General features: G+C 39.8%; 1 protein-coding gene across 1 annotated transcript in view; it reads right to left on the bottom strand.

The window, feature by feature from the left end:
* Positions 1-16,266, bottom strand: part of LOC134793114 (cilia- and flagella-associated protein 65-like) — a 29,695-nt gene that overhangs the window by 9,899 nt on the left and 3,530 nt on the right. The window contains exons 5-18 of the mRNA XM_063764649.1: positions 15,341-15,623; positions 14,427-14,508; positions 13,901-14,078; positions 13,653-13,759; positions 11,109-11,241; positions 8,357-8,520; positions 7,519-7,686; positions 7,229-7,295; positions 6,846-7,016; positions 6,332-6,520; positions 4,145-4,221; positions 3,586-3,856; positions 1,221-1,463; positions 662-835 (exon numbers count right to left, since the gene is read on the bottom strand). Of these exons, the coding sequence (XP_063620719.1) occupies positions 662-835; positions 1,221-1,463; positions 3,586-3,856; positions 4,145-4,221; positions 6,332-6,520; positions 6,846-7,016; positions 7,229-7,295; positions 7,519-7,686; positions 8,357-8,520; positions 11,109-11,241; positions 13,653-13,759; positions 13,901-14,078; positions 14,427-14,508; positions 15,341-15,623 (2,307 nt within the window). The remainder of the gene's footprint in view (positions 1-661; positions 836-1,220; positions 1,464-3,585; positions 3,857-4,144; positions 4,222-6,331; positions 6,521-6,845; positions 7,017-7,228; positions 7,296-7,518; positions 7,687-8,356; positions 8,521-11,108; positions 11,242-13,652; positions 13,760-13,900; positions 14,079-14,426; positions 14,509-15,340; positions 15,624-16,266) is intronic.

Here is a 16,266-nt window from a genome sequence, read left to right on the forward strand (position 1 = left end):
GGCTTACAATAAAAAAAAGTTTTTGTTTTTTTAATACGTTTTTAATACATATATAAATTAGTTCCCAAATCGTCATTACCGTACATGCAGTGTCATTACCGTCTATAAAAGAGTCATTACCATACCATGATTGTCATCACCATCTTGCGTTTTTATTTTCCGAAAGCGATAACTTCAAATATAAGCCACAAATGATTGTATAAATACCATAAATATCCTCAATATACAGCCCTCTATTACTTTACCCAGCTAGAATCGTGTTAAATTAAACATTAAATAAAAAATACTTTTTTGTATGGTGAAATTTTTGGTGATGAAATCCACCCGGTAGCACGACGTAGGAGGAAACGGGGTAATTCGAAGCATGATTTTTGGATGATTTGGGGGGGGGTCCAAAATTGTCAAAAATCGATGACGTAATTTATGGACAGCCGCCTGATGACAGACAGACGGACAGTGGAGTCTTACTAATAGGGTCCCGTTTTTACCCTTTGGGTACGGCACCCTAAAAACTAATCTCTGTGGAATAATTGTATAATAAAACGAATTTTCAAAACTACACAAGTTTGAACTTTCGTTCTTAAAATGACGTCTACATCTAACTGGTTATTATCGTCAAATTTTTAAGTATGAGGTATATCTAACAATGAAAAATATTTACTTCATAGTCCACCATTTCTGTAGGCATGAATGCGAAAGGGATCGCCAGCTTTCCCAACGGCGGGACCTCGGCGAAGTAAAGCAGACATTTGATCACTGAGTCTTGGCTTGTAGTGTTTCCTCGAAGGAGCCTCCACGTTGTGAACACCTCGGTTGGATTGTAGAACCATATGATCTGCAATTAATATATGTGGACATGATAAACATTGTGTCCGTACGCTGTGTCTTTCGGTTCGTGGCCATCATTTAGTAATATTTCTCTTCGATTGATCTCTGATCTCGGCTTCAGAAATGAAAATTCGTAGGTAGATAGAAAATTCGAAAAAATTCTGTCACAAGAATTTAGCACGAGCGATAGAAATGCAAAAAAGCGAAAGCTCCACGCTATCCATAGTTTAAAGTTTATGTCCCTCTCTTTTATCATTCGATCCTTTCCTTCTGGGTATCATGTATGTCGTATGTCTATACATGTACATATAGGTATGAAGAGCATAATACTCGTTGTATATACCTATGCAGCATGCGTTTAATGTGAATACTTATTATTGACCATGACTTACTCTAATGACCGGATCCAAATTATTTATGGGAACTTTCCCACATTCCAGCACAGCCAAGTAGTCATTCGTGTCAACAGCTGGTCTCCGTAAAGGAGTCAGTATCCCCTTGGATATGACATTCGCAAAAACGTGGATATATAAATACAACGACCTCTGATTGGGCAGAGTTAGCACGTAACATAGCGTGTTGAGGCCTTCGTACGTGTAATTAAACTTCAAATGTAAGAGCGCAGGATTGCCGGTCTGAAACGTTTTTAATCGTTAACATATGTACTTCAATATTTCAGTGCTCAACTGCTCACTCAATATATAATTTCATTGCTAAACCTGACACAAACATAATAGATACAAACGTTTGTTACAATTTACCATTAATTACATTTAATTATTTTTCTAATTACGGTACATGACTTGTATTTTGTAGGTACCTAACACAGTCATCAAAAAATGATCTACGCACCCCCGCGTAATTTTTTTGTATGTATATATTCCACAATCTATTCTGAACTTTTGTTGATTAACTAAAGGTTCAAAATTCAAAAACAAAACAACTGCTTCTTGGGTCTCAGGAGGATAGAAGTTTTTATGTAGGAGCCTAAGTTTTCTCTGTAGTATTGTACGTTTATAAGTAAGGTCAATATCCAGCCTACAGCTATTTTCTCTCCATTCCTCGTTTTTGGACACATGATTATTAGTGTCCGACCGAAGGTTCGGTTTCGGTTTCGGCCAGTTTCGGCCAAAAAATCATGTTTCGGCTGGAGTTTCGGTTTCGGCCAAAAACTGGCCGAACCTTTCGGCCGGGCCGAAACTTACGAAATGGTACTTCGGACAAAGACCAAAAGTTGGGGAATAAGTAGGACAACAATATTAATACCTACATATATTGATTCATGTATAGGTACAGAAATTAATTGGTTTATTATAAAATACAATTCTACTAATGAGGGCGCCACTGGACGGTCGACGCAGTCTTAAGAGGCTGTCAATACCTATAACGCGCACACTGTCTAATTGTATCGGTGTGAATGAGATAGCACTGACGCATGTTACTGGGCCCTGGGCAAGAGAATAATAAGAAAACTCATCATCTTCCTCGCGTGATACCGGAATTTTTGCCGGGCCGTGGCAATGGGAATGGGAGCCTGGGGTCCAATTGACAACTAATCCCAAGAATTGGCGTAGGCACTAGTTTTTACGAAAGCGACTGCCATCAGACTGATATTCTAACCCAGAGAGTAAACTAGGCCTTATCGGGACTCGTCCGGCTTCCTCACTACATTAGAACCGTTTAATGGTGATTTTAAGCAGGGCCGGATTAAGCATGTCGGGGCCCCCAGTATCAGGTCGGCCCGAGTCGAACGATGTCTTTTTTGCTCTTATTCACTCACTTATTCCTTTTCCTACATAAGTACCTCTAATGGCAAATTTTAAGCTAGGCTTAAGGCTACGCTCAACTAGTGCCGCAAAGTTGATTTTCTCAATAGTTTATATTTTGCGAGGCTGAACAGCTGACAATTGATTAAAATGAAGAAAAAACTCTTAAAAGTGTCCCCAGTACAGTTTATCATACGAATGCTCGACCTTAGCCTCACTTTTTACCTCAATTTACCATTGGTTTGTGTTCCACATGTCCTCTACATCAGCTTAGCATTTAGCCTCGCTGCGCCATGCTCGGCCTGCGGTCTCGGTTTTTAATACAATGGTCATTGGTTGAAGTCTGTGCTCAACTACTTATCCTGAAGCCTGAAGCACGGCTTTAACTTCGCATGAAAGTTCGCCTCACTGGGGAACTTCGGACTATTAGGCCTAGTTGAAGATCGGTACCCGGCCTTGCGATATTTGTCAACAAAAAATTTCGCGCTCGCTGCGCTCGCGTTTATGGTTGGTTTTTTAGTTGACCCTATATCTACATGATAGCTTGACTGGTGAATGAATAGAGTTAGACCAAGAAAATTCTACAATGATTTTGATAGCAGTATTAGCAGTGCAACTAGTGCAAATGTTATTTATACGTCATAATTTCATAGAAGTTTTGACGTTTAAAATAACGATGTGTTATCAAAATCGTTGCAGAATTATCTTGGTCTAACTCTAGTAATTTTCTTAAAAAACTGCTTAAGTAACATACATTTCAAGGACATTGGGTGTTGAGTGTTGACAGCCCCATAATATGTGTAAAAGCGGTTTTATGACATTTTTTCAACGATTTTAACAAATCTACAAAAGGTTCGGTTTCGGTTTCGGCCGAAACTAGAGCCAATGCCGAACATTCGGTTTCGGTTTCGGTTTCGGCAAAAAAACATGTTTCGGTCGGACACTAATGATTATGAAGAGTAAAGATTAAAATAAACCGTTCAATATTCACCGAAACGATCCCATTCGAAGGTGTCAACTCAACCAAAGACCTGTGCACGCAATTATGTCGCCACTCATACGTAGATATTCCTTTCTGGACCTCAATCATAGCGCAATCGCATATCTTCTCCCTTCGTAGGCTCCAGGCGACTGGTACGTCATAGACACAGCCAATTACGAAGATGAGTTCTACTTCGCCGGGCCGCACGCAAAGGTCGGGAGCATGCAGGTTCACGGCCAAAGGTACGTTTGGTCGACAGTCCATTAAAGCTTTATTGAACCTGCGTTGTGGGATAGATTTAATACTTCCTATCAGTGATGTGCGCGAACATAGTTGTTGGCAGCTGATCAAATGTCCTTTTACGTAGTTACTAAGGACCAAGCTATTAAGGTGCACAAAAAATTCACAGTCATGGGCAAATTGATAGGCTGTTCATCTTGTTAATGCTTTATTGATTTTGCATTGTCAAATTATTGGTTATGGTATATGACTAAGTACCTAGACAATAGTCGTTTAGTAGAGCCAAAAAACTTAATTGTGTTAAGGATAAGCACGTTGGTGTACTTACTCATCGACATTAGTAATATTCCAAACGCAATGATTGCTCAATATCACTGGACATTTTACAGATATCGTTCGCTTTACCTGAAAATAATATATACAAATTAACTAAATGTCTGTCATACCAAATTATTAGAATAATTGGATATACGCTCATTCTACCCATTTGATTATGCCTCTTAATGCCAGCGTGGGCCAGTCTGGGGGACGCACTTATGCGTTAGAGGGAGCAAGTGATATTGCTATCTCATTAAACCGCATGACTGCGTCCCTTGGACTGGCCGGCGCTGGCCCATTGTGTACAGGGGCCTTTACTGTTGTTAAGGTGCAGTGAGTTCAGGTGCTTCTCCGAACGCAACTCGCTGAGCACTGACAGGGGGCATGGTCTAATAAAACATGGTCTTCTACATGGTATAATAATATACTCCGCCTGGTACTCCATTCCGAGATTCGCGTATGACCTAACTGACACGCGCCTACGTCATCATGCTGTTTACAGGTTCTCAAACTTTGAAATGTGGGAGAATTTTAACCAACGGTGAAAATTATTTTAACGGCATTAATTTTAAGTTATTCATGTAGAAACATAGTAAAATAAAACAAATCTAATGTATTAAATTAAACTTTATTTATCTATACAAGACAAACGTTTAAAAAACGAATTCACAGTTACACATTAATTACCAAGCTTACGACGTGAAAAGTTTGGAAAACACTGCGACTGCTGACACTGAGCGAGAAGGAAATAACAATTAACACGCGTTCGACAAGGATGACGGTCAGGGCATGAAGTTATCTAGATCCGAATTGTCAAATGTGCACAGCGCTATCCTGTGTTGCCAATAGTATAAACAGAATTACCCGAAAGTCTGAAATTTCTTTCGTGAATCGGAAGATATTGCTAACGAGTAATTAAAAATGACGTGTTATTGTAAAATTTAAGCTAAAATACATATAAATGAAAATTATAAAATTATAAAGAAATATTTTAACTTATTAACCATAGGTATAATGTACCCATGTAACATGTTATGTTGAAATAAAGTGGCAATGTTATTGTGACGTAGGCCCGTGTCACTCTGGGAATGGAAGACCATGTTTTATTAGACCATGGTCTTCTATTCCCAGAGTGACACGGGCGCGTGTTAATTGTTATTTCCTTCTCGCTCAGTGTCAGCAGTCGCAGTGTTTTCCAAACTTTTCACGTCGTAAGCTTGGTAATTAATGTGTAACTGTGAATTAGTTTTTTAAACGTTTGTCTTGTATAGATAAATAAAGTTTAATTTAATACATTAGATTTGTTTTATTTTACTATGTTTCTACATGCATAACTTAAAATTAATGCCGTTAAAATAACTTTCACCGTTGGTTAAAATTCTCCCACATTTTAAAGTTTGAGAACCTGTCAACAGCATGATGACGTAGGCCCGTGTCAGTTAGGTTATACGCGAATCTCGGAATAGAGTACCAGGCGGAGTATATTATTATACCATGACACCCCGGGGTGTCACTACGCAGTTTATACATTTGGCCGGCGCCCTCCCGGGCAGGGCAGGCGTATGGCAGTGGGCTGCCGCTCGACCGCACGATAGTCGTGTCACGTGACGCTCGTGCAATGAAGATTCACCGTTCGTGCGCGGTTATAAGTTTCAATTTTATTGCAGGCGGCGAGTATAGGTATAATTTTGTACCTAAAGCTGACTTTTGTGAAGGAGTGAATTTTCTGTACGGTAGTACTATTAGTTATTCTGTGGCACTGAGCGGACGGCTGTGCGTGTTACTGAATAGTTTTTTTTAACAAAAAAAAGTAATCGAGAAGTTCGGTCAAAAACAACATTCCGCATTTTTAGAAGCAATTTTCATGTTAATAGCTTTTGTGCAAAAATAATTACAAATATTTAAGTGTGCGTTTTAGACTTATATTCATGACTTTTTTCTATCGAGCGAAAGTTGTTTGATTTGAGTACATATCGAATCCAAGTTACTAGACAAAAGCCTCAAGATTGCTATTCATATTTTTCGGCAACCGTATTATGATCTAAAGGCCGATACAGATGGACAGCAACCCGACTGAAATCTGTATGGGAACGCGCTGCAGTCCGTCTATACCGACGCTAAATAAAAAGCGCTACAATTTTTCAAAAAATCTGCTGGCTGAACCCACTGCACCTTAACTGTTCATTAGTTGGTTTACCTTGATGCTAGGATATATTCCGTCATACCAAACGATGCATATAGTCTTGGTAATGGGCTGGATCTCCTCTATCTGGTCAAACTCGTTGCGGTACAGCACCGTGTAAGAAATGTCGACCTGCCGGGGTCCCGCCCCATCTGGCGTCACCGTCAACTTGACTTCGCAGTGATTGGACGGTTTCAGACTATTCTGTTGTTAAACCGTACGGTTGATTTATGTACTATTTGAACCATGTCACAGTGACATTAATATTTGATCTCTAGCTGCTTCCACATTCTCACTGAGACAAGGTATTAAATGGTACAGAAAATTCATTGACTGTAAAGTGTGATTGTTAGCAGTTCTGTTGACAAGCTCCGAACCAGTTTTTCTGTAAAATATTGCGCCGAATGCGGTACTTAGATAGAACTAATGGAAAAAAATCCTCTCACGCGCCCTCTTAATAGAGGATTAATAAGCCACATGCAAACATAAACATTTAGTGTACATACCTACGTAGCTAGTTTATACATACAATTTCAGAGTCGATTTCCATCCTATCACCACTCCAATCGTCGTCCATACCATTGAGGGTGTAATATAATTTTGACGTAAAAAAGCAAGAACAGTAGTTGTAAATGGTAATCGTGCGTGAAACCCTCTCATTGACCACTATGTCGTGAAAATTGTTCAATTTGGGTAATACCTGCAAAACCGATTAGTATAATTATAATTACTATGGAGAACGGCTACTTATACTTACATATGCTTGAAATATGTAGTTGAAATGGGTACGCTTGAGCACATTAAATGTAGCTTGTGCCTAATAGAAACATTAGGTACTTACTAAATGGACATTGAAATATTATTTTCCTTTGGAAATAAGTACCTATAAAGCAAAATAATATCAAAACTTACTCTCAAATCGGGAAGCTCCGAAAATCCAGTAATTTGGATGAATATTTCTTTTGGTTCAGCGATGGGTCTGAAAATAACGACATACTTTCATCTATCCCTGGTAGTTAAGCTTATGAAGAGTCAGAAGAGTATACTACAGGCTTCTAGTCTATCTTACTTAAACCAGTTAACTGCGCGCTCCATGTTATTTAGTATTAATCGTTTTACCAAACAAATAGGAATGCCTTAGGTATTCAAAGGAACTAACCAATCAACATCAAAGTTCTCTTGAAAGCTTATTGTAATATTACCTGCCATTTATCAAGACGACGCATGAGCACGTGATGGTGGTCTGGTAAACTTTGTTGACCTCTTTCGGAAAGAACCACCAGTGGTAGCACAGTATTTGCTTGGGTGGTATCACTATTGACCCGCAGTCGTCCGCTCCGAGCCATGGCACAGAATTTAATATTCTTACGCTGATGAGATAGGTAGATATAGGATATAAATGATAAACATAGGATTTAAATTTAAAGTAACGTTATAACTTATAATTATAGGTAACATTTAGTACCTAACGTAAGAAAGTTAAATATCATATAGATTCTAATATCCTGTAACCATTAAGGGCTCATTTAGACGATGCGCGAACTCGTATCCAAGTTTCATTACATTGCGGTTTTTGATCGGTCGGTTGAATTGGACGTAACCAACAGTCCGCAATGTAACTAAAATCGCATGTGAGTTCGCGCGCCTTCTAAATCAGCCCTAAGTATCTGTGCCTTTTATTGTTTTTGGATTGCTCTCGCAAAACGGTTGCGATCAATGTATGGAATTGGGATGGGACAAATGGAACAACATTAGTCTACTTGTTTTTCACTATTCTCAGCTCTTTCAGTTAGATCTTTGTCGTAAGCCTAGACATGAAAAGCGTAAACACGTTCCGTTGCACATACTATTCTTTAAAATTTAATCATTCACAAAAACTACCCATTATTATTAAAAGTTGTGGTAGAAAAGAGCATAGGTAGTTATACACAAAGCTTTTTGCTTTCAAGAAAGACGAAGAGAAGGGTATAAAGTACAAATATATGATATTTGCAGCAGCATACACTTGACCTAGCATTTAGCAAAGCTAAAATTACTAACTGTATGCTCATCCTCGTAACGTTGTGGAAATACGCCGTGGCGTAGTTGGTGCATCCTGTGATGGTGGGCGGAAATTCGTAGACCGCTTGAGTGTCGGGGTTGTATCCGTGCGACATCAGTTCTAACTCACTGCTCTCAGCGTTTCCAGTTAGTTGTATGTAGGCCTAGATATAACAGGAGAATTCAGCCAAATGATGCATAGGGCAAGCCTCAATTCAGTACGTTTGATACTGGTTTTGGAATTGGACTGTTACATGTACATAAGACGGAAAAAAATTGGATTGTAGTCGCATAAAATTTACTTGGGCTGGGCAAAATAACGCACCACCGAGCGAGTGTTTAAGTAGTTACCTAGGTACCTTGATTAAGTAAAATTGTTTGAGCCTTATGCCGTTTCCACGTGCTTGATGTTTGTTACAAACGCCAAACACCACCCAACACAAACACGGCTTCCCTAGGCTTGGCGAACGTGCCAGTTTGTCGAACACCCCTTTGATTTCTGCAAAAAACCGACACCGACAAACATCTATCCACACGTTCGTGTTTGTTTGGTGGTTGCTGTTTACCGTTGTTTGCCAAGCATGTGGAGCCGGTATTAGGGATACGAGTTAAAGCGGATCAACCAAATGCAGAGATATCTGATGTGTGATAAATCGTACTTTATTAATTAGAAGCAGAGGCAACCCTAGCAATTTTTTAGGCGGTGCGAGGGCTACTACTACTCTCCCAGTGAGATCTTTCGCTCGCGACAAGCACCCAACCCTTTAAACTGGCACTTTTTACACGACTGATGCTTTCAACGTTCTAGCACAGCATGACAGACGCTCGCATCGAATTAGACTGCCTTTCCAATGAGGCGGAGATAAACGGAGATGAAAAGAATTGTGATCCACATCTCTATACTCCACTCCACTGGATTACAACCAATGCTATTCAGTGCCGGATTAACCAATAAGCAAAACAAGCACGTGCTTAGAGCACCACGTTCAGGGGGGGCTCCAAAATGCCAGGTTGAAAAAGGTGAACAAATTTTAAAATTAGGGACAGACACATCGTTTTTACCACACGATTTTTTTTAGCTGTCCAAAAGCTAATTTGCAAAACTAATGGCGCGTAATTCTTTGGGAAACAATCGGTAATTCACAACGCTTACTAACAACCCGTCTCGATTTGACCTTACGCCCTTAAAGTCATGGAAAAAAATCTTACTTTCGGGCTTGCGGCCAGCCGAGTTTTTCGACATTAGGTTACCGATTTTATAGCGAATTTTGCTCTCTTGCATTTGTCGGCCAAGCCGAGTTGCTCCTTAGCCGCGATCCTGAGACCTAACTGTCAAAGTGTTATAAGGGGCCCCGTGAAAGCCGAAAACTAAAAGCATCCTATCAAGTAGCGCTTTCGAGTGAAGCCAAAGAGCGAGCAATAGAAGAGTCGTGATTACATGCATAGATTCGATTTCAAGCCACTCTTTTGCAGTGTGGCGTAAGGTCTTATGCGAGGTCTTCTGCCTTATGGCAAAGTTATCAACTGCCTTAGGTAATTACACTTGGGCGTGGATCCAAATCTAAGCTTTCCTCTTTCGCAGCTGGGCCTTCTGCCTTGCTCACACTTCACATTCACTTGGTCAATTCCAAGCTCTGCTTTCTTGCATCTTTTCTGTATGAAAACAACCTCGCTGAAACCCTTAAATATCGAGCCCTATGCGAAGCTAGGCCGATAGAAAACTGTCCCATACCTCCTCTGTATGAAATCCTGGATTCGCGCCAGGTTGGAACTAAAAGTAAAAATGTACAACTGTCTATCAAATTGCGTTTTTTATATCGAAAAATTTTCGCGCTCGCTTCGCTTGCTTACATTATAAGATATGATAAACGTGACATTCGGGTGGCGACTGCAGTAGCATTACTCTGTTGTAAGGTTACTGCTGCAGCACTGTAAATTTTCGTGATAAAATGATGTGACTGATTTCCATACTAAAAGTAAAAATGTTCAACTGTCTATTAAATTGCGTTTTTTTATCGAAAAATTTTCGCGCTCGCTTCGCTTGCTTTTTCAATAACTTTCTAAGATATGATAACGGTGACATTTGGGTAGCGACTGCAGCAGCATTACTCTGTTGCAACGTTACTGCTGCATCACTGTAATTTTGTGTAATAAAATGATGTGACTGATTTCCATACTAAAAGTAAAAATGTACAACTGTCTATCAAATTGCGTTTTAATATCGAAAAATTTTCGCCGCGAGCGAATATTCTAAGATATGATAAAGGTGACATTCGGGTGGCGACTGCAGCAACATTACTCTGTTGCAACGTTACTGCATCCTGCAGCACTGTCAATTTTCGTTATAAAATGATGTGACTGATTTCCATTCTCAGCTGTAATGCGGCAATGAACGTCACTCAACTTACCAAAAAATTCAATGTAATCTCGATGACCCTACGGAGAGGGGGCACCATGGTCTAGAAATGCTTAGGGCATCAAAATATCTTAAATCGGCACTGATGCTATTGCTTGATTCCTCTCATCGCCGCTTGTCTCCGTCTCAGTGGAAAGCAGCTTTAGAGCTGCTCCTGCTGAGTGTAATCAGGCGGCGTAGCACGGTCGCGTTTTTATCCCTTGTCACCATGCCTGTCACGTTCTAACAAGTATGTAAGTGCGAAAGGGAAGCGCATAGACGATAAAAATGGAACCGTGCTGCGCCCACAGGTATATATAGGGCCAACGATCAGTCAGCGAGTACCTGGGTATTTACCTTATGATGCTTGTTGAGCTTCAAGTCCCATGTTTCGTAGAAGTTTCCTAAGGTCTTAGGTTCCATGGCTACTGATATTATCTGCCAACCTCGGCCTTGTACTACGCCGCACATTGGCACGACCACATAGTTCCTGATTTCAGTCAATAAGTTCATTAGATCATTAATGTAATAATTAGTGTACGGACAAGTGGTGGCATTTTGAACAGAGTGGGAAATGGAGTCGTTATTATCTACTAACTTTTTATGATTGAATGAATAAATTCAAATTTTATATGATATTTACTTTACTTATAAAATCTATTTCTCTTGCTCTCTCACATTCAATCAATATACTTTTTAACCATATACAACAACCTTAATTAATTACTGGCCAAAAACTTTATAAGCTGTAGATACGACAAAATAATTTGATGTTGTCGATTTAGACAACTGTTTGCTATATTTGTTGTTGTAATACGCTAGGCTAATAATTGAAAACAGCACGACAGCAGAAATGTAAATGAAACAATATGAATGACCCACCAGAATCGTCAATTTTGAAGTGGATTGAACCATACGATAATCTTGTATATAACGATAACAATAGCGTGTACTGTATATCATGTGAAATAATTGTGTTAGCACAATTAGGTAAACATCGCAGCAGATACTTGAATAAATAAATAAATAAACTTTGGCACTACTTGAATAAGAATTTAAAAGTGTAATAAATATGTTTTCGAAAAATCATTTAATCGTTATTCATCAATCATAAAATGCACCTAGGCGACTCCATTTCCCGCTCTGTTCAAAATGCCACCACACACAAATATAGAAATAATCAAACTAAAGATATAAAATCAAATAAATACATAAAAGATAAAGATGGTAGACTTATAACCAAAGATAAAGAAATAAACATACGTTGGCAAGAATACTATTCCACCTTATTGAATGAAGAGTTTCCACGAGAAAGGATGTCAGAGTCCATAAATTACATTGCTGGCCCAATTGAGGCGATAACACCCCAGGAGGTAAAAAATGCTATCAGAAGAGCGAAAACCAATAAATCGATGGGGCCGGATGAAATTCCGATAGAACTCTGGAAAAAACTTGGCGATACAGGTGCAATCTGGCTGGCGAACTTCTTCACAACTATCATAGAAAGTGGTAGAATGCCGAATATGTGGAGAAACAGTGAGATCATTCCTTTTTATAAAAACAAAGGAGACGCTGCAGATTGCGGAAATTATAGAGCCGTAAAGTTAACTTCACATACGTTAAAAATTTGGGAAACTCTTATTGTTAATAAATTAAATCACTTGATTGCATTAACACCAAACCAATGTGGCTTTACTAGGGGCGTGGGAACTATTGATGCGATCCACTCCATCAAAATGCTTTTACAGAAGTACAAAACTCTCAAAAAAGATCTACATCTCAGCTTTATTGACCTGGAAAAAGCATTTGATCGTATACCGAGAGACCTGATATGGGCAGCACTGAGAGCACATTTTGTACCTGAACAGTACATTGATCTAATAAAAGATATGTACCACAACGTTACCACAAGAGTGCGCAGCCCCGCAGGCTTGAGCGAAGCTTTCCAGGTTAAGGTAGGAGTGCACCAGGGTTCAACCATGAGTCCACTTTTGTTCAATACGGTCATGAACTTTGTGAGCGAAGATCTGCAGCGACCAGCTCCTTGGTCATTATTATACGCTGATGACATAGTGCTCGTGTCAGAGACCTTTGATGACCTACAAGATCAGTTGTCCCAGTGGTGCAACCGGCTCGAAAGTAAGGGAATCAGAATAAGCCGCAAGAAAACCGAGTACATGTGCTGCAATCTCTCTGGCTCGCCTGTGGATAGACCTTCACCTCTAGTAGATAATATCCCGATCAATAAAGTTACCAAATTCAAATACCTTGGATCGATAATAACAAGTGACTTGAACACCAAAGCAGACATAGAAAACAGGATCCAGGCAGGTTGGCAAAAATGGAGAGCGTTAACAGGGGTGCTGTGTGATGCTCGAATGCCAATCCAAGTAAAAGGTAACGTCTACAAAAGAGCTGTACGTCCGGCGCTTCTGTATGGAGCAGAATGCTGGCCAATGCGTAAGGAGGAAGAGCACGTAATGCACTGCACATAAATGCGCAGTGCATTACGTGCGCATGCTCAGATGGGCAGGAGGAGTGACGCTGATGGACCGGGTCCGGAATAATCATATCCGTGGAACGTTCAAGGTTGCACCTATTGCCGAAAAAATGTGCGAGAGCCGACTGCGCTGGTTTGGCCACGTAATGCGAAGAGACGACCACCACATGACTAAGAGAGCCCTAAATGACATACCCGAAAATAGGAGGGGCAGAGGCCGCCCCCCTACGACATGGATGAGCACAGTGTCGAAAGATTTGAGGACGATAGGCGCAAGCCCTGACATGACGCAAAATAGAGAAGAATGGCGCAAAATGATACGGAGAGCCGACCCCAAACCCTAGGATATGGGATAAAGGCTAAGATGATGATGATGATGAAAAAGTCACAATAAAACTTACGTTCCTATCGGTGCTTCGAATTTAAAATGCATAGCAGTTTCTAGTTTATTCGACAGCATAAAATTGCCATAAGTGGTTCTGTTTGGGACAGTGGGTGGTAGAATCACCTAAAAATAATTAAGGTATGATTTTTTGGGTAAGTAAATATTTACTCTTCCGGCACTCTAGAGAAGAGGCTTAAGAAAAAGACAAATATGGGTTGCAATCCTTATACAAGAAGACTTGGGTTGGATAAAGAGTAAACGTACTTCACTAGGACACTCCCATTCTGTGGCCCATTCGGTGCAGTGAGACCACGTGTTGCCAATGCAGGGTATTCTAAACCACGTGTGTTTGATTTGAACCTCTTCACTATCCTTCTCATATCTCTCATATGAGAAATCGCCGCACATTAGATAGCCGTAAACTTCGACTTCTAGTTTAGGCCTACAATTAAGATTGATGAGAAATAACTCCCACAACAATTTAACCACCTAATGTTGTTGATCTTAAATAAGTCTAGAATGAAAGAAGCCCCTGGCGTTCGTTGGCTCGTTGGGTAGACGCCATTCAGAATATTGCTGTTCACTTCTTCTTTCTTCTTCTTCTTCTTCAGCAGTGGGCGATAAAGGGCTGATATGGTGATGATGATCTAGAATCAAAATGTCATGCCTTTTTTGCTTACCAAATCCCTAACTCTACAGACCTAACCCCAAACCCTTAATCAGATACTCTCTTATTAAGTGTAATGTCGGTTAGTTTCCTTCTGCTTATTCCCCCGATACATATACATACCTAAACCTGACTGTAAACAGTCTTGATTCTTTTGCGGGTATTATTGACTCAATCGGGTCTATTAGGAAGATATTGTCAGGATCTGCAAGTATATTTTTTATAGCAATAAGTAATGTTGAGTTCATCGTGGCCAATGTTGACAATTAAATTTTATGTCGGCCATACATGTTGGGCGAGTCTTAATCTCGAATACACGATCCGGTTGTTAGTTGGCACATATCATTTTACCTAGGTATCTGTAGAAATAGGTATCTGTCTCCCATATGGCTCTTAAACCCCATCGGGCTTACCCTATCGATGGGCCGAGGTCACCAAATACCAAATGGATGAATCACCAATTTCAAAAGTAAAGATAGGGCCGGGCCGTTCATATAATTTCGATCGAACATTCTCGTTTGGTATGCCTGGGTGGAATGCTACAACGTGATTGGTTGATGAGTTCGCATTACGCACACGATTGATCGCAACTAGTTGCATTAGACTGCATGATTGGCTCTAATTCGTGAGTGACACATGACATAACACCGCTCAACTGGCACCATTCTTAGTACCCGTAAGTAATATGTATACATTAAGTCAATGTGGATCACCCATTTTGAGGAGGGTGGGTTTTCGCTGTTTATTTACCTTTTGTCTATGTACTTATGATAAGAATCCTGACCAATTTTTTAGTTATATCTTTATCCATGCTCTACAGCACAATCGAGGTATACACCTACGATTCTCGACTACCATAAACATAGAAAGGTTAAAGCGTCAGCTTCCGTACTTTAAAGGTTGAGCAGCTCCAGATCGGAGCCTGCATGGGTCTTTGGGATGCAACTGTGCAGGTGCAACATGTTGGGCCATCCTCGGCAAACATATACCTAGGTATGTTTGCTGAGGATGGCCCAACATGTTTGTCGGCATTGAACCTGGAATCCACTGTATATAACCATTTTCCTCTTCGTGATTTGTGACGCACAGAGTCTGCGATATGTTCCTCGAGACATCAGACACACTTCCGACTCCAAAGTCCAGGTATTTATTGAAGACTGACGCTGAAGGTATGTAAGTCAAGCGATTGAGACTGTTCTCCATCAGGTGAACAAACTGATTTTTGCGTTTGATATTCTTTCCGAAAACGTGGTTAGCCATTGTGAACATTGGGTTGCCGGGTAAAATGATAGTGGCTATCATGTTAAGGAATCGGGGAGGCTGAAAAAAGTGGAGTACTTATGAACATGTAGTCTAATTCGACTTATAAGTACTAGGCAGGTATCTACTCTTAAAATGAATGCTGCCTTTTCGTGGTTAGAAGAGATTAAATCACAATCCCAGTGTCCCAATCAATTTTTCGTATAGCTATTAGTTTCAACTGAACTTCATTAAGTAATAGTTTTTTCAATTACTTGTCTTGCAGAGATGATTGAATAATACCTAATAGTGATAGCGGTACAGCCTGAAATTCGGGAATCAGCTGCAAATGGTGTTAAAGGTATGAAAATCGGCACGATTAATCTTTAGGCCATTTGAATCAATTTGACCCGTAGCACCAAAAAATAAAAACAAACGTAAAGGAGTTATGACGTCATCTTAAATCTAAATATTTTCGTAATTAATTTCTTGGGGTTAGATATGACGATATTGGGTATTACTTGAGGTATATTTTACAAAAAAATAATTCAACGGTTTCGTATCTGGAGGAGCCCAAACTTAGTACGGTTTGAAAATTATTTTTATTTTAATTGAATGCAAGTGACGGAAATATAATAATGTGATATATTTTTAGAACCGGCTCAAAATGCCCTTTCATTTAATACCACACACGATAAGTTTCTGAACAAATTTTTTTTTTTCC

Source organism: Cydia splendana, chromosome 8 (genome assembly GCF_910591565.1).
Source record: "Cydia splendana chromosome 8, ilCydSple1.2, whole genome shotgun sequence".
Classification (NCBI taxonomy): Eukaryota; Metazoa; Arthropoda; class Insecta; order Lepidoptera; family Tortricidae; genus Cydia; species Cydia splendana.